Here is a 16,989-nt window from a genome sequence, read left to right as displayed (position 1 = left end):
CAAAGTACAGTGACATACCTACTTCCATGTATAAACAGAAAGACTGAGCATGCTTATTATACATCCTTGCAATCACACACACGCCAATTAATACAAACCATTCAGAAAGGCTGGTTGTTTTTTTTTTTTTTACCAGTATTTCCTCTCCCGACCTTCATATATAAAGTTGAAGGCGGCAGCAACAAATAGAGCAGTGCAGAGGACGCTGGGGCCCCAGCGGTCGTAGTATCGAGCCGCCTTACGGTTGCGAATCGACCGGCTGCGGTAGAGGTAGTTTCCTACGGAATAAAGGAGACTAAAGATGGCTAGGAAGGTGAAGATGCCGGCGATCCAAAACGATGTGGGTGTCGGGTGATCTCCAAAGTTGAGAAGAGTCGTGGCAATAGTGCTGATATAAATCGAGTATTCAAGCTATGAAAATATCAAGTTAGTAAAAATAAATAGAGGCACTCGGTTAAAAGGGGACCTTTGGTCTTCACTGTCTAACAACTTACCCATCCAAGGAATGTCCTCTCGGCGGCAAAATACACCTTGGGCTCAACACGAACCGGAACATAAATCTTCTTGCCAGGAGGAGCTTTGAACCTTTTGGTTTGGACTCGACTATTACCAAAGAGCGTCTCGAGTCTGGCAGATCGAGGCACTTGCGTTCCGTGGGGGTGCGGAACAATGTACTTCAAGACGCTCCAAGACTTGGAGGCAGCGGCATGAGCTTTTGCTGAAAAGAGTACGCGGTAGTAGTGCCATCCGCCAATTCTTCGGGCCTCTTCCAACTCGTAGTTCTCATCGTATTCCTCGTCGGAATCGTAGATGGGGAAGTCCTCATTTCCACCTGGTGCATCTACTGTTTGGCCTTCTGTATCCGTAGCAACAGCACGAGGCCTAGCTCCCTGTCTGCTAGATTCGCCATTTCCGGCACCACGGCGAGCCGTAACCAATTCCTCATCGTCAGAATCAAGCTCTTCCTCGTCATCTGATGTGGTAGTTGTTCCAGAGATATCAGGTCGACGAATGCCAAAGTCATGAGTGACAGGCTTGCGGATATCGACATCCATCTGAGGCATCCAGTAAGGAAGCAGCTTGATGCGGTTGGGGAACAGAGTCGCTGTGCCGTGGATGAATTTGGAGAATTTGGGCACGGCCTCGACCAAATGAGAGGAAATGAGCTGTCTGATCCACTCCGGAGGCTCTTGTCCCACCTGAGTCTGGAGCTTCACTTCAAGAATGGCGTAAGGGAAACGCTCGACATCTTCGGGAGGAAGCTGCGGAAATGGGTAGTCGACACCAATATCCATACGTCTCCAGTTGTTGCCTGAGCGAGAACGGCCATCCAGGTTGTCTTCTCGAACCATTGTCAACTCGGTGTCCAGGGAAATGCGCACTCGGGCATCGGCAGGTAACTGAAAGGCAGTTCGGTTATAGAAAGAGCGGCAAACGGGCTCATAACCATGCTTCAAAACCGAATATTGAATTTCTGAAGCAAGTCTCTCATCCTCAGCAATAGCCTTTTCTGACTTCTTACCCTCCTTGCGGGCCTTCTCAAAGATGGCTGCTGGGAGCAGCTCGCCTTTCATGTAGGCATTTACATTCTTCTCCTTGATCGAAAATCGAGCCTTGACAGATTTCTCTCCAGTCCAGTCCTCTCGGTGAGTCTTGCGCTCGACAAAAATAGTCTCGGTCTTCATACCGCCGTACCACCGAAGTCGGATAGCCTCTGCACCCTCCGTCTTTTTCAATCGGCCCTCGTAAAGATCCCACTTCTCGGGGTTGTCGTAGTAGATGGAGGTAATAGCCTGATCTTGCTGCTCAAACTCTTTACTAGCATTGAAAACCAAGACAGGCAAATGTTTGAGGATGATGAGCTTCAGCTCCGTCACATTATCAGGATGCACCCAGTATTTGGTCGTTTGTCGGATGAAGCTGGCTTGCGAGCCACCGGCGGCGCTGTCGCCTTTAACGGGGTTGCCTCGGGTTCGGACAAGATCGTACAGCTTGGACAGCTTGATGACGGACGCGTCGTAGTTTTCTTTGTAGAATGGCTTGGCCTTGAGTCGAGTATCGAAGGCAGGTCGAAGATGCCATCCGGTCATTTTCTGCGAAGCACCACAGTTAGCAAGGCCACAGCCCAACGAAAAGAACCAAAAATTGCTGCCTTACATCATGCTTTTTAATAATCTTATAGAAGCCGGTATAATTGAGCTGGACGAACTTGGCCAGGTCGTGGACGTCGGCAATGATGTCACTCAGATCCTCCTCCAGCAGCAAAAACTCCTCCTCGCTGGGGCCCTCCTCGCCAAGGCCACGCTCGTTGAGGCGATTCACAACCTCCTTGACCTCGCGCTCGCTGACGGCAATTCGGCGGGAGATCTCCATGGCCTTGACCTGCTGCTTGGTATGGACCTTTTCCAGCTCCGCCTCCAGCTTGCCCACAAAGCGCGTCTCGTCATCCTCGGTCCACTGCCTGGAGCCAGAGCCGTTGCCGGCGAGAGGGCCCGAGGCGTTCTTGAGCTCCTCCTTCAGTCCATTGTAGTCGATGTAGTACCACTGGTACTCGCGAATGATGCTTGACCGCAACTGTTCGCCGAACTTCATGACGACGACGCCTGGTCCGACCTGGGACGATTGACCTCGGGATCTTAGCGATGTCCAATTCTTGTTGATGGCCTTGAGATCTTTCGCAATCAGCATGGGGATACCGGCTAGCGAGCTCCGAAAGAAGCGGTAAACGAGCAACGAGGAAACGCAATTGACTGGACTCGAGTCCAATCGACAGTGGGAAGAAAAGAGCAACGCAAGAAGCAAAAGGGGAAAGGAAGAATTCAAGATCAAAATGCGACGCGATGCAGGCCTGCCGGGCGGCCCGTTTACCGAGACGAACTCACCTTTTTCGAACGGGGCAAATTGACGCTGATAGCGGATGGAACGCAGAGGCGGTAAAAAAAAGAGCTCTTAGCAGCTTCCAGATTTTTTTTCTTCCCTGTATGATGCTGAAGCAGAGTGAGTATGGGCCGTCAATGCCGTCTGAACCTCGAGTCTGGAACATGGACCCCACCGAACAGGCTTCTGAAGCTGCATCCAGCGAATTGCAGCAGGCTCTGGCGCAACGTGGAAGGCCACCCCCATGCTTAAGGCTAGCTACAGCGGCCCACAGCGGCCGTGGTGCGCTGAATCAAGATTTCGGATAGCGCATGTAGGCACTAGAGCTCCCCACTGCAGAGCTAGCCGCTAGTATAAAGAATGCAGCGCTATTCCACAGCCGTTGCAGCCGCTGGAGCAATCGATTAGAGATGTGGAGAGCGATGCAGCATGTGTCGGCCAGGTGGGGCAAGATGAAGAGTCGATATCGATTTTTTTTTCTTTCGCATTTAGATGACGCCGGTAGAGAGCTAGCAATTGATCTTTGCAAAATTTTGAGAAGCGATAGAACGAAAAGAGACGAGCAATTTAGCCAAAAGTTTGAAAGTCTAGCCGCATGGTACGAGCCTGGATATTCCCGTTTCAGCACATGCCCATTGCTTATGATATTGAACATAGAACCCATAGCAGAATATCAATCAATACCTACCCCACCAGATATCAAAGTTCCAAGCATGCCGTCGCCAATTGACGACTCCCTCCAAGCTCGCATATCCCCCGAATGCCCCCAAGAGACCCGTGACATCCTCTACCACGCATGGGGCCATGACCGAAGCGGCCTGAAGAAGCTCCTCAACGAACGCGGCAAGGCCAGCATCCAGGATCCCAAGACGGGCGAGACCCCGCTCCATGCTGCGATTCGCGCCTGCGGCCCGGCCGACGAACCGACTGAAGGCGAAGAAGAAGAGGAAGGGGAAGATGGAAGCGTAGAGGAGGCTACGGAGGTGGTCCGAGATTTGTTCCTCAACGGCGCCATTTGGAATGATGTCGATGCCAACAACGAGACTCCCGGCTGCGTCGCCCACCGACTCGGTCGTAAAGCCTTGTATAACCTCTGCGTCGATGCTGGCGTCCGCGCAGAGCTTCTGTTTGCCCTGATGGACGGCTACGAGGAGCTGTCCTCCGGCGAAGAAGAAGAAGAAGACGAGGATGCCGACGAGGTCATGAAAGAGCAAGAGGAAGCTGCTGCTGCTGCCACTGAAGAAGCAAAGGTTGAAGAAACCGGCGCCGATGCCGAAGAGCCCCTCAAGTTCATCCCCCCCGATGTCAACGAAATACCCGTCACCAGCGAAGAATACCTAAAATCTAAACTCACCTACGACGACGACAAGCTCCTCGACTCCGACCTCAACGGCGTCATGATGGCCTGGGAGACCGACATCATGCGCCGCTCCGTCGCCGCCCTCATCCCCGAAGCGACCCAACAGCAGGGCAAGCGCGTCCTCAACATCGGCTTCGGCATGGGCATCATCGACAGCATGTTCGCAGACCTTAAGCCCTCGAAACACCACATCATCGAGGCGCACCCAGCCGTCTTGGAGCACATCGCCAAGCCCGACTCCAAGTTTGGCTCTGAATGGGAGAAGAGCGGGCCTGAAGAGGGTGCTTACAAGGTATTTGCTGGTAAATGGCAAGATGTGGTTCTGCAGCTCTTAGAGCAGGGTGAGCTTTACGACGCCATCTACTTTGATACCTTTGGGGAGGACTATTCACAGCTACGAATGTTCTTTATGGAGCATGTTCCTGGCCTGTTGGATCAGGAGGGACGATTCAGTTTCTTCAATGGTCTTGGCGCAGACCGGAAGATATGCTACGACGTGTACACGCGAGTAGTGGAGATGCACTGTGCAGATGCTGGTCTAGATGTAGAATGGGACGAGATTGATGTTGACATGGAGAAACTGGACGAAGACGGCGAAGGAGAGTGGAAGGGCGTCCGACGACGATACTGGACATTAGACAGTAAGAACCCTGCCCCGGGAGATTATGGCATATACACACGTGAATTGGCTAACATTGAACAGAGTATCGACTGCCTGTGTGCACCTTTATGGGTTAACTTGAATAAGATAGTGGACTCCAATCAGATGCCTTCGGGTACAATGCTTTGCCAAGATTCAACAACAAAATATTTCCATCTTAGACTCTGCCTAGGGGATTTTTTCTTTGTAAATGACATCAGGCCGGGACAGATATTTTCTATTTATTTAAAGTTTTCGGGATGCAGAATGCCGGCCATGTTGCCAGCCTTGGCTCGCTTGAGAGTCAGAGCGGCAATGAGAGCAGCTCCAACACCGCTACCATCCTCGGCCGCCAGGATCTCTATCGGGTCTTCATCCTTAGGGTTAGCCTTGTCAGGCCAGTCGAGAATCTCACGTAGGGCTTGTGCGCCACGAGCCTTGAAGTGAGGATACTTGTTGAAGACGGATCCGTCGGCACCGACATGGCAGGAGTCGTAATTCTTCTTCTTGCAAATGGCTGCAACACCGCAGGCGGAAAGTCGGGCGGCTCGGGTTCCGATGAGCTCCGCCAGTCTTCGGAACAGCTCAAGTTCAGGGACCGTGGGAGTGATGTTCAGCTTGGTCTGGAAGGTGTCATAAGTCTCCTGAAGGTTCTCAAAGGGGTCCCTTTCATAATTTGTTAGTGTCAACTCGTAAACATGTAGTATGCCACTAGATGGGAGCTTGCTCACTCTTCAATTCCAGACAAGAAAGATGCATCCAGAGAGTAAGGTTTGCGTAGCAATGAAATGTCCTGATTCTCAAAGAGGTGGACCTCCTTGTTATCGTGCAAGTCAACCAAGACCAGTCGGAAGATTTCGCCAAGGTACAGACCTGCAATCATCTTCTCAAACGCCTGCTGGCCTGGGCGAGGAGAGTCGTTGTCGATGAACTCATCATACTTTGTACGAGGCAAGACCTTGTGTTCATTGTCAAAGGCACCCCACTCACAGTTAATTGCCATGGGGGTGTCGGGGAGCAGGTTCATGTGTGCCAGCTTAGGGATGGAACCGCAGTTCTCCATGTAGGCGGCATTGCAGCCGGTTCCGAAGATGCAGCCAATCTTCATCTTGGTGTCGGTGTATGCGGAAGCAATCAATGTTCCTGTGGTGTCGTTGATCAAGGCTGATAGCTTGATGGGTACTCCCTATTATACTTTGTGAGCCAACAGGCTTTTTTCTTTCCTTGCTCAGCCGGAAGGGCATCACTTACACGCTTGGCAATGGCAGCCTCGAACATGGGCACGACGTTCTCTCCCTCGACACCAGCAATGTCGAATCCTTTGGTCCAGCGCTGGAGAATACCCTCGTCGATGTAGTTTTGGGTGGCCGGGTAAGAGAATGTGAAACCCAGAGGCAAAGGTTCGAGTTTGGTCAGGTCGCCGTGGTGAGTCTCGACAAACTGTTGAAGACAGGCTGCGATGTACTCCCATAGCTCCTCGCTGGATCCGGTCTTGAGCTCCTCTGGCATGCGGTACTTGGACTGGATGATGTCGAATTCTGATTTGCGGTCTGTCAGGGTGATTTCGCAGACACGCAGATTGGTACCGCCCATATCAAGAGCCAAGAATGTACCAGTCTCGTAGCCATCAGGGAAAGACATGACCCATGTTGGGTTCATGGGCTAAATGGTCGTTAGCAATTAGTGCATTACCTCCCACTCAACCACCAAGAATCAGTTACGCACAATGCTGCCACCCTCAACGCTAAGGCCTTTTTCAAACAGAATATTAGCATACATGATAGCTAAGATCAACATCACTACGGCTCTACACGGCAGTACATACCTTTGGCAAGTTCATTCACAAAGTGATCAGTGATCTGTTTGAGCTTCTGGGTGTCGACGGTGAAAATATCTTCCAACTTTCTCACTTCAGCGAGAAGGTCCTTGGGGATGTCCGCCTTGGAACCTGGCGTGTGGCAAGTCAGCTGGTGTGCTACAGGACTCTCCATGATATCTGGCGGCCCGTTTAAAAATGAAAACAAAGGGTATCAAGTGTGCAAAATTGTGTACTGAAGAACGAGATCCACTCGATCTCGAAGATTTATCCTCGTTGTGGTGGATTTATATCATGGCGTTGGCCCTGGGCGAGGTCTGAGCGTCTGTGCAACATGAAAATGACGTCCACGGGACACTCGAAGCCGTTGCTTATCTTGCAATTGCGCGTAGCTTGTGCCTGAGACTGCCCAGGCATTGAAGGCTAAAAAATGTCTTACTCATGCCTTTGCTTCGAGTACCCAATGATTTTTCATAGCTCAAGGCCTAGTAGCTATATCGGTACATGCCACCGGAGAAGAATCTCCTGTTCTTGGTGGGCATGGCATGACATGGGCATCCAACAAAGGGACCCCAAAGCTGCACCAGGCCCCAGCCAGCGCCAATGATGAAACAAGAAGCAACAGATTGGAAAATGAATGACAAAATAAAGTGTTGACAGCCCCAGATCCCCAGATTTCAAACATCAAACGTACCCTTCCTAGAGGGAGGTGGACGGGGTCCAAGTCCAACCATTTTTACAGCAGGATCGCGGGGTCTGGCGGGGTAGTAAAAGGAGCTCCGAAGAGGATTGGCGAGTAGCAATCAAACAACCGCTGCGAGGGCGTGAGGTTGAGTTGGGTGCGGGGTAGCAATGCAAAGACAGGAATTTAGAAAAGCACAGAATAGGAGGCGATGTTGGTCGAGAGAATAGCAAGAGCACAGAGTCTAGAAGCCGGACTCAGCAACGGAAGCAGATTTGGAGCTATGAAAAGTCCACAAGGTTGGGCTAGTTCGGGTCGTTGGGCAACTCTTTCCGGCCCTGGTTGGCTGTTGCTCTCGTTGCCTCCACGCCGGCCAGGCTTCCAAATAGCGATTATGGAGAGCAGCTTTTAGTGGCTTCAACTACCATCAATGGCCAGCAGAGCAGATGCAGATATGAGCGGTTTTGTAATTTTCGGGTCTGGTCATCAGGCAGCTCGATATGAAATCACTTTCAAAAGGTTTTAACAATTTACAGGTGCAATTGCATTTATTCTTTCCATTGCTGTATCCCTTCCACCAAAAGCAATTCCCCTCGAGTCACATGTAAAAGGTTTTCAATGATGCAGACGGGAGCCCTTCCAGCACTGCCGGCAGGCTCTGGAAGATGCCGCGCAAACAAAATGGAAATGGATGCACCGGTATCGTCATGTCTCCACCATTTACTCACACACTGCGAAACAAGCTTCAGCAGGGCAGCAAACCGACAAGGATAAGAAGAGGTACCTCCTGTGCTGTACTCCGAGCCCGGAAATTCATAACGCCGCGACGACCCCCAGCGCGGCCTCTGGTTGGCTGGATCCGAGCTCTTCCATTAGCACCCCTGTAGCTCGTCGCTGTCGCTAATCGAATGGGCGACGTATGCTTTTTGGGGCTGCCCACTAAGAGCCAAGCTGCCACAGTCTCGCGATCGAGTCCGACTCCCATTGCGCAGGGCACGCACAATCAATGAGCGTCGCTTCCACTCCCTCGTCACCATGAAGTCGTTATCGTTCGTAGCGACGCTTCTGGGCCTCCTGGCTGGTCCTTGCAGCGCCCTCTCTGTCGCCTCTCTGCCCGCCGATTTCAAGCCCCCACCAGTCTTTAAGAACAACAACTTGGTGCATGTCGTTTCGGTCGAGAAGAGCTTTGCGAGAGAACAAATCAACGTCTTGGTTGAGAACGTTTCTGGCAAGCCTCAAGATGAATACTTTGTGCCGTTTACCGCGGATCAGATAGCTCGACTTGGCGGCATTGAAGCAAAAGATCGCAAGGATGACAAGGTCGGGCCCTTTGGAGTCGACCGAGTCGAGTATAGCTCTCAGAGGTAGGTTTGCTTGTCGTTACGCCAATTGCCGCTACTGGGCAATTCATAAAGCTTCATTTGGCTAAACAATCGCATGCAGCGACGTTCAATACTACCGCATCACATTGCCAGCACCCCTAAAGGCTGGCGCCCAGCAGACTCTCGCCATCTCATGGTACTACCTAAAGCCGTATCGCCCTCTCCCGGCCTCAATCGAGCAGGAAGAGCAACAATACTTGCTATACGACTTTTCCCTCTACGCTGCCTCAGCATACCCGACCTTGAAGCAAAAGACCGAGGTCAAGCTGTCGACGGTCACCATCCCAGACTACACCACATTTACCAATGCCGAGGGCAAGGAATATCCTGAGAAGCACGGTAGCAAGCTGCTCTATGGACCTTTTGACGAACAGCCTGCCGGCGCCGTCTACCCAGCCCAGATTAGATTCGAGTTCACCAAGCCTGTGATTCACGTGTCAGAGCTGGAGAGAGACATCGAGGTCAGCCACTGGGGCGGCAACGTAGCATTTGAGGAAAGATACACCCTGTATCACCGAGGTGCCAACCTTTCCTCCCAGTTCAACCGCGTGAAGTGGGCGCAGTCTCTATACTACAACCCCGCTTCCTCTGCACTGAAGGAACTCAAGTACCCGCTTCAGATTGGCAGCGTTGATCCCTACTTCACCGATGCCATTGGAAACGTATCAACCTCTCGATTCAGGAGCAGCAAGCGCGAGGCCTTGTTGGAGCTGAAGCCCCGCTACCCTGTGTTCGGCGGCTGGAAGTACCCTTTCACCATTGGCTGGAACACCAATGCTGCCAATGTCCTGCGCAACACTGCTAGCGGAGGCCATGTGCTCAAGGTTCCATTCATCGAGGGACCTAAGCAAGTTGAGGGCGTTGAATACGAGGATGTCACCGTCCGCGTCCTCCTCCCTGAGGGATCTGAGTAAGTACTGCCCTTGTTTCATATCCGATTCATGGAAACTATCTACTTGAGATTGTTGCTAATCAGGAACCAGGAACGTGAAATTCTACACCGATCTCCCCGATTCGTCAATTGTTGAGACCTCGGTTGGTGTTCACAAGACCTATCTCGACACCACTGGCCGAACCGCCATTGTGATCAAGGCCAAGAACCTAGTAGATGACTTCCGATTCCGAGATCTGATCATCTCGTACGACACCCCGTTGGCAGGGACCCTTCGGAAGCCCCTGGTGGTGTTCGGAAGCATGCTTGCTGTGTACGCCGCGGCATGGGCGGTTGGAAAGGTGGAGGTGGGATTCGCGCCCAAATAAGACTTGTATCAGACTATCTATAACTTTATTCTGGGTCACCATGTTTGACGGATAGAAAACGAGAGCGGTATTTTTAGATGATGTGTCATTAAGTGGGCGTTTGAGACAACGATTTCGATCTGGCAAATGATGGGGTGAGATTTCGCTAGATCTACGGCGCACTAAATCTCAGACCGCCAGCATTAGCAGCGCAGTTTCTATGTAGAAATTTCAAGCAGACTTGTTTTTTTGATGTTTATGTCATTGTTTTTGGCGCCTGGCATCATAGCACGGCGGGAATCTGTACAATGATGCTGGCGATAGTCCCTGGGAAGATCCCCATTGGGCTACGGAGAGCTGCTGCGATGACGACATTAGCGTCCTGTCGTGATGGCGCGAATATGCGTCCATCCTTAGCAGCGAGCCAAGGAAAAAGACAGCCCCAGGAAAAGCCCAGCCAGATGGGTGCGTGCCCTCGCATAATCGTACTAAGCACGCCAAGCTCAAAACATTGTCAAACAAATGCATCAGCTCAACCAGCTCAAAGCTGCTAATAGTCTAGGTAATCATTTGAATTCGGCAAAGGCGAGACCAACAGCTGTGAACTGGGGTGAGGCAGTGCCCATTTGGTTGGCTCTGAAGGCAGCTTAGCCTCTTACTTTGTTTTAAAGCAATGCCTTGCGTTCTCGCCGAACGTGCAGGAATGGTGGAGTGGCGCAGGGCCAGAGGCAGCTCGAGCCGCTTGACAGGGATCAGAGATTCAGAAACTTGGCCACGGGAACGAGTAAGAAAAAAGCCACACCAAGACGAAGAGGATGAGCTTGGCCGAAGCTACGGGCACTAATTGGTGGTGCATGTCAAGACGTAGTCATCGGTTGTCACAGCTCGGTTTTATTTAAAGAAACGCAATGCTCCCCCTGTCTTTGAGAGAGAGAAGATTCATCCAGCCATCTTTTCTTTCATATACCAAAGCCGTCTTTGACGAGAGATTTATTTTCTTCGCCTCTGCATTCGTCTTCAAGCTGCATTGAAAGTCTATAAAAGGCCTTTTATTTTGCGAATATTCCGAACAAGCAAAGCCGGTACTGCTTCCAAGCGCTTGCACACAGCGACACAGCAGCCTGCTCTACTCTATCTTCGTCTCATCTACTCAACACAAACAAAGATGTGCTTCTCAGTGGAACCCAAGGCCAAATACTACTACCAGGAGGAAATCATTCCTGCACGGCCACACCGAGAGTCGTACCGGGATTCGCACCGCGACTCATACCGCGATTCCGGCGTCGACTACTACCACCATCACCATCGCCATTCTTCTTCTCGTCACTCGCACTCGCACTCGCCGCGAACGAGCCACACGGCCGTTGACCGATACAGCAGCAGCCCCCGGGTCAGCACATACACCCCTCGCCTCAGCTCCAGCAGCACCAGGCGCAGCGTCATCCCGGCGAGAGTTGTGTACAAGGAGACGACGCAGAGCCGCTACGTGTAAAGTTTCAACCATGCTGGCGACCTATGAAAGGAAAAGAATTTAGATGGAGAGAGATAAGACAGTTGGCGCAGTATTCAAATCGGTGTTATTAAGGTTTAGCGTTTTTGGGCTGAGAATGGGATATGGTATGGATGATACGAGGTCTTGGAAACTAAGGTCGGGTAGCGGGCGGGCGGTTAATGACGGGAACGAGCAAGCCACGGCTCCATGAGACTCTGATTATGCGACGACGGCGTTGGAAATATCAAGTTATTGTTTGTTTTTCATCTTGATTTTTTTTTTTTTAAAGCGAACTTGTATGTTTGCTTTGTCTAGATGATCTAGATCACAATTTCAGGTGCCAGCCTTTCAATGATATGACTGCGCATCACTTCCGCTTCTGAGAGCACATGCAGCGAGCCAGTGGCCACAATATTGAACGAAATGATGTCGACATCATCATGATCGATCCTATGAAGAGCGCCTCATCAGCGGCAGCATTGCCTTTCTCACTTATCGCAGCATGTTTCGATCTCTTAAGTCAAAGCTTCTATCTATAATTACACAATGCCTACTTCTTCTTGTAATATGAGAATGACAAAATGACATCATAGGCTCAGCCCATCTCCAAAGTTGGATTTCGCAGCCCATATCAGACCCTCTACTATCTTCACTATTTTCAATAAGTGCGTATTTTGTTACTATACTTGGCTTTATTTGTGCCTTTCAAGACGCATTTAATAGCAAGAGACAATGTGCTTTCACTTTAGCAACATGACCTTTGGCAGGCAATGCTCTCGTGGATTGTAGCAAGCAATGTTTTGCGACACAATGTTCACATCTTCAATCATCCTTTGGCCGGCCATGCTCCGAAATAAAATAGAGGGGCATGTTTCTTTGATTCAGTGCTCATTATGCTTTGTTTGCAGTTCATTTGTTTCTTGAGGCTTTGAAACAGCACCTATTTCCCTCTTTGTTTCATTTCTCAGGTCAAGCTGGTTTCCTCGGACATGACAGAAGCCGCAACTCAAAATGCTAGGCTCGCTCGCATTTAAATAAAATAATTCGAGTTTTCTAGGCCAGAAGGAACCGTAGATCCAGTGCTCCTGCGAATTATACTAGAAAGCTACCTTCCAAACCAAGACTGGGGATTTACCTGGAAAAATAAAAGCCATGTAAGTGATTTCGGTTTCTTTCTCTCCTCTCATATTTCCATCCATACAGTACTCTTCTTTTTGGGTCGATTATTCTTCTATTCTCATCATATCATTTCATCATGTCTCAAACTTCTTTTTTATCGCCTGTTGCGCCATCCCAGCATGCCTTTCAAACATCTTTCGATGATACCGCCCCAGACCAACCGTGGGATCGGGGACTCAGTATCCAAGAGGCATGGTCTAACTCTGCTCCAATTAGGGATAATTGCGCACCGCCTCGTCCTATTACGGAACATCAGCCGTCAAAGACCCGGAGCTATGTCTCGCTCTCCAAACTATTGGATTACATTCAACCCGAGCTCTCGCGAAAGCAATACCGCATTATCAAGAATGATAAAGGCCTCATCGAAGCATACAAGTCCGCGGGTATAGACCGTGTGGAAATTGGCAGGCAAATCTGCGAATGGGGCAAGAATTCGGGAGATGAGGCCATCGTCGACATATCTAGCAAGGTCGGCCTTCTTCTTCAAGAGATGGGCAAATTGTCAGAGCCTTACGCCACTGCACTGGAGGATGCGCGTGGCCATCTCAAGATCATCCGCAACATTGAGAAGATCGTTCAACCAATCCGGGATAGAAAGATGAGGGTATTGGGTAACATCCAGAAACTCAGAACGAAACAACCTCTTCAAAGCATCAAACTGGCCGCGCTAGAGCAGGAGCTTGTTAGGGTAGAGGCCGAGAGTCTGGTTGCTGAGGCGCAGTTAACAAATCTTGTAAGTGCCTCTGCCTTCTGCTGATTGACAGACGGAGTACAATTCACTAAACCTGCATGTTACAGACTCGCCAGAATTTCAGGGAAGCGTTCCAGATCGAGCTGACTGCTGCTATTGAGCGCGCCGAGAAAGAAGTTATTCTGGCCAAGCACGGCTTTCGCCTCCTCGAGCTCCTTGACGCTAACACAGTCGCGCCAGGACAGCCTTTCGTGCCCTACGAGCATGGAGATCAAGCTCACCAAGTGCTGAGTGACGCCGAAGCTAATCTCAAGGAGTATCAGCCGGATGACAGGTACATCGCTCCAGGAGGAAGTGAAATATTGGCAGAGACTGTGGATGAAGTCGACCAGCCAGTTAACATCAACGGCTGGGGAGTGGCGCAAAGCTGAATCAGCTGTTGGAACCTGTGTATGGCTTAAACATGTAAAGGAATGTTTTCACGCATCCTTTTGTTGGTGTCCACGCAGGGCGTCTTGCAAGGAGATTGGGCAACCAGGTCGGGTTTATCTATATGGATTGGGTGGTTTATTTTGTCTTTCTTGGGCGCTGTATGAAACATTTCTATTATATCCAACTGATTTTAGCAAGTTGGGTAACTTTTCTTACTTGTAGTCATGAACAATAGAGCTCTTTTTATAGTATGGTGTATCAGCGGATAACATGAATGGGTTCAGTATATCTCACAACAAGAGATTGGAGCACTGCATATCTAATGATGAAGTGGCGTTATACCAGAAGATGTATGTATGTAATGATACTTCATAACCTTTCTTGAGTGATCAGGGATTGGAGGGTTGAATTTCCCATGATGTTACCCTGTACGGAGCAGAGATGGCGAGATGTTTGAGCATTGCCGGTGCTCACGTACAATTACGTATTAACTTGCGTGCCGTAGTACTTGATAGAGCCCATTTCCCTAACAGCCCCGCATTAAAACAGCCGTGGTAAAGCTCAAGCCCTCTCCTGGGCTTTACCGCCTCTCGCATGCACATCCAGTGCAGATTTCCACTGCCGCCCCGTATCTCCGGCAGCCGCTGTGCGCTCCGGCACTGAAAAGCCTGCTACGAACCTCGGTCATAGGCCCAAATCAACCGAACTCGCCCCCGTGAGCTTGATATTCTAGAGAATCCGGAAAGGACAAAAATAAACGCATCTTACCCATTGGCCCCATTCCTTTATCCTGCTACCCGTTAAAGAGAGCCTCGATCCGATCTTCAGACCTTTGCCCATGTTGGCTCGCCGTGCACTGCAGCTCAGGTGGCAGAGTCTGCGTGGCCAAGTCTCCCTGCCCAATCACAGCGGCGTGTGCTGGACGACTCGACTGTACAGTTCCGCTGCCTCTGAGGCTGCCCGGACACAGGGCTCTGGTAGGCCTGTAGACGGTGTCACTACAGGCGCCGACAGTGCTGGCCCTCTCGCTACAGGTATCCCTCTCCCTATCGCTGCCAAGATGGGTCTGCGTGCCCCGCCCCCTCCATCGGGTCAAAACTCCTCCGCCTCCTCGCAAGCTTCCCAACCCTTCCAGCGAACCGCCCAAATTGCTCGCCATCTGAACAGCAATTCGGATTCATCATCAGCACCAGCCGCCACGATGTCTGGATACACAGTCCGCAAGGTTGCCGCCCAGAACACTCTGGAGCACCGCGTCTACATCGAGAAGGATGGCGTCCCCGTGTCCCCCTTCCACGACGTTCCTCTTTATGCCAACCAGGAGCAGACCATCCTGAACATGGTTGTCGAGATCCCTCGATGGACCAACGGCAAGCTTGAGGTGAGTTCGCAATTGCGGCAATTGATTGGATCTGGATTGGATTTGGCTGCCGTCTTCTGTCTTTCATCAGAGACACGAGCGCGTCTGAATTCGACCTTGACCATCTCCCCCCTTTTGCTGCCCCTCGTTTTAGGCACCGCTCTTTTCAGCATACTGACGTTTGTGGCCTCTTTTCTTATAGATCTCCAAGGAGGAGCTCCTCAACCCCATTAAGCAGGACATCAAGAAGGGCAAGCTTCGCTTTGTCCGCAACTGCTTCCCCCACAAGGGCTACCTGTGGAACTACGGTGCCTTCCCCCAAGTATGCGATGCCAAATCTCAATCATACCCAACTCCAGCTCTCTGGCCAAGGGGCCAATACAAGAATACCAACTGACAATGCTGTGCGCTCTAGACCTGGGAGGACCCCAACACCGTTCACCCCGAGACCAAGGCCAAGGGTGACAACGACCCTCTCGATGTCTGCGAGATCGGCGAGCTTGTTGGCTACCCCGGCCAGATCAAGCAGGTCAAGGTCCTCGGTGTCATGGCCCTTCTCGACGAGGAGGAGACTGACTGGAAGGTCATTGTCATTGACGTGAACGACCCTCTGGCCCCCAAGCTCAACGACGTCGAGGACGTTGAGCGCCACCTGCCTGGCCTCCTCCGTGCCACCAACGAGTGGTTCCGTATCTACAAGATCCCTGACGGCAAGCCCGAGAACCAGTTCGCCTTCACTGGCGAGTGCAAGAACAAGGCGTATGTGTCCTATTCCCGTGGGGGGTTTTTTTTTTTTTCTTTGAAGAGCTTTGAACTAACAGGATAATAGCTACGCCATGGATGTCATCCGCGAGTGTGCTGAGGCCTGGGAGCGCCTCATTACCGGCAAGACCCAGCCCGGCAGCGTCTCTACGTAAGTACAAAGTCCCAATTGCCCATATGACAGTCATTGGTCGGCCTGACTAACTCTTCTTCTTTTTTTTTCCAGCACCAACACGACTGTCGAGCACTCTCCCAGCCGCGTCCCTGTCCAGTCCCTGCCTCCTCTGCCTCCCCACGAGGAGCTGCCCCCTGCGAAGATCGACGCTTCCATTGACAAGTGGTTCTTCATCAGCGGTGCTTCTGCTTAGTATGCATAATTTAACGAGGAACACTTTTTGCTGGCGTCACATGTATCAAATTTTTAGTATTTGATAGTGTATACCCTGCGGGCGTAAAATCTAAGCCCTGCAGTAAAAAGTACTAGAAAAGAAAAAAAGTTTCATGACAACGTATATCGTACAATATCTAGTGATGTCCACATTGGCCTCATCCAAGCTGTATCCCTGCCCCGCGTAACGCCGTCAATGCATAAAGTATAGACAAATTTTTGTAGTATTTTTACTCAGACAAGTCTGCGGCCTTTTGTAATTGGCGCGAGTGACGGTCGACCTCCTCGACTAAACTCTTGATGTTGATTTTCGAGCAGTTGAAGTCCATTTCCTTGCCATCCTCTGCGCAAACGAATTAGCATCTTTCTAATAATCACACCTTTCCCTCTTCAGTGTAGGCGTACTGAATTTGACTCTTAATGAGCTGTTCTCTGCAGAATCTCTCGGGAGCAGAGCCGTGTTAACGACCGTTCCGTTCGCACGAACGTTTGGCGGGAGGAAAGTCAGGAACAGGCGAGCGGGCTTAGCGCATGTCGAGAAGGGGTTGAATTTGGCCGTGACCTCGGTCATGAACTTGGTAATCATCTTGTCGGTTGGAGCGAGAGGTCACTCAGTTTAAAGCGGGAATTGAGCTTTTGTCGCTGCTGGTACGACTTGTCGATGGTGGGATGGTGTCGAAATTTGGTGG

The 16,989-nt window shown here is 50.9% G+C and overlaps 7 protein-coding genes across 7 annotated transcripts; 4 read left to right on the top strand and 3 right to left on the bottom strand.

Moving 5' to 3' along the window:
* Nucleotides 1-129: 129 nt before the first annotated feature.
* TGAM01_v203222 (vacuolar transporter chaperone 4) lies at nt 130-2,688 on the bottom strand (the record flags this gene model as incomplete). The annotated part of the gene is made up of 3 exons (XM_018804021.1): nt 130-411; nt 495-2,093; nt 2,158-2,688. 3 exons carry the CDS (start codon nt 2,686-2,688, stop codon nt 130-132), a joined length of 2,412 nt encoding a protein of 803 aa, XP_018662759.1.
* A 902-nt stretch (nt 2,689-3,590) lies between these two features.
* Nucleotides 3,591-4,975, top strand: TGAM01_v203221 (arginine N-methyltransferase 2; the record flags this gene model as incomplete). The annotated part of the gene is made up of 2 exons (XM_018804022.1): nt 3,591-4,878; nt 4,941-4,975. The coding sequence occupies 2 exons, from the start codon at nt 3,591-3,593 to the stop codon at nt 4,973-4,975; spliced, it is 1,323 nt and encodes a 440-aa protein (XP_018662760.1).
* A 144-nt stretch (nt 4,976-5,119) lies between these two features.
* Nucleotides 5,120-6,868, bottom strand: TGAM01_v203220 (hexokinase; the record flags this gene model as incomplete). The annotated part of the gene is made up of 5 exons (XM_018804023.1): nt 5,120-5,543; nt 5,609-6,063; nt 6,129-6,539; nt 6,603-6,628; nt 6,703-6,868. 5 exons carry the CDS (start codon nt 6,866-6,868, stop codon nt 5,120-5,122), a joined length of 1,482 nt encoding a protein of 493 aa, XP_018662761.1.
* Nucleotides 6,869-8,410: 1,542 nt separating this feature from the next.
* Nucleotides 8,411-10,017, top strand: TGAM01_v203219 (oligosaccharyltransferase alpha subunit; the record flags this gene model as incomplete). The annotated part of the gene is made up of 3 exons (XM_018804024.1): nt 8,411-8,739; nt 8,819-9,667; nt 9,741-10,017. 3 exons carry the CDS (start codon nt 8,411-8,413, stop codon nt 10,015-10,017), a joined length of 1,455 nt encoding a protein of 484 aa, XP_018662762.1.
* A 1,144-nt stretch (nt 10,018-11,161) lies between these two features.
* On the top strand, nt 11,162-11,488 carry TGAM01_v203218 (hypothetical protein; the record flags this gene model as incomplete). The annotated part of the gene is made up of 1 exon (XM_018804025.1): nt 11,162-11,488. One exon carries the CDS (start codon nt 11,162-11,164, stop codon nt 11,486-11,488), a length of 327 nt encoding a protein of 108 aa, XP_018662763.1.
* A 1,255-nt stretch (nt 11,489-12,743) lies between these two features.
* On the top strand, nt 12,744-16,280 carry TGAM01_v203217 (inorganic pyrophosphatase; the record flags this gene model as incomplete). The annotated part of the gene is made up of 8 exons (XM_024549161.1): nt 12,744-13,400; nt 13,466-13,692; nt 14,340-14,505; nt 14,599-15,171; nt 15,353-15,472; nt 15,566-15,909; nt 15,980-16,063; nt 16,139-16,280. The coding sequence occupies 8 exons, from the start codon at nt 12,744-12,746 to the stop codon at nt 16,278-16,280; spliced, it is 2,313 nt and encodes a 770-aa protein (XP_024406139.1).
* A 250-nt stretch (nt 16,281-16,530) lies between these two features.
* On the bottom strand, nt 16,531-16,886 carry TGAM01_v203216 (hypothetical protein; the record flags this gene model as incomplete). Its single annotated transcript, XM_018804028.1, has 2 exons — nt 16,531-16,643; nt 16,706-16,886. 2 exons carry the CDS (start codon nt 16,884-16,886, stop codon nt 16,531-16,533), a joined length of 294 nt encoding a protein of 97 aa, XP_018662766.1.
* Between the last annotated feature and the right edge of the window lie 103 nt (nt 16,887-16,989).

The sequence above is a fragment of the Trichoderma gamsii genome (assembly GCF_001481775.2).
Source record: "Trichoderma gamsii strain T6085 chromosome Unknown Scaffold_8.2, whole genome shotgun sequence".
Lineage (NCBI taxonomy): Eukaryota > Fungi > Ascomycota > Sordariomycetes > Hypocreales > Hypocreaceae > Trichoderma > Trichoderma gamsii.
The sequence above is the reverse complement of the archived record's forward strand: the minus strand, read 5'-3'. Positions and strand labels throughout refer to the sequence as shown.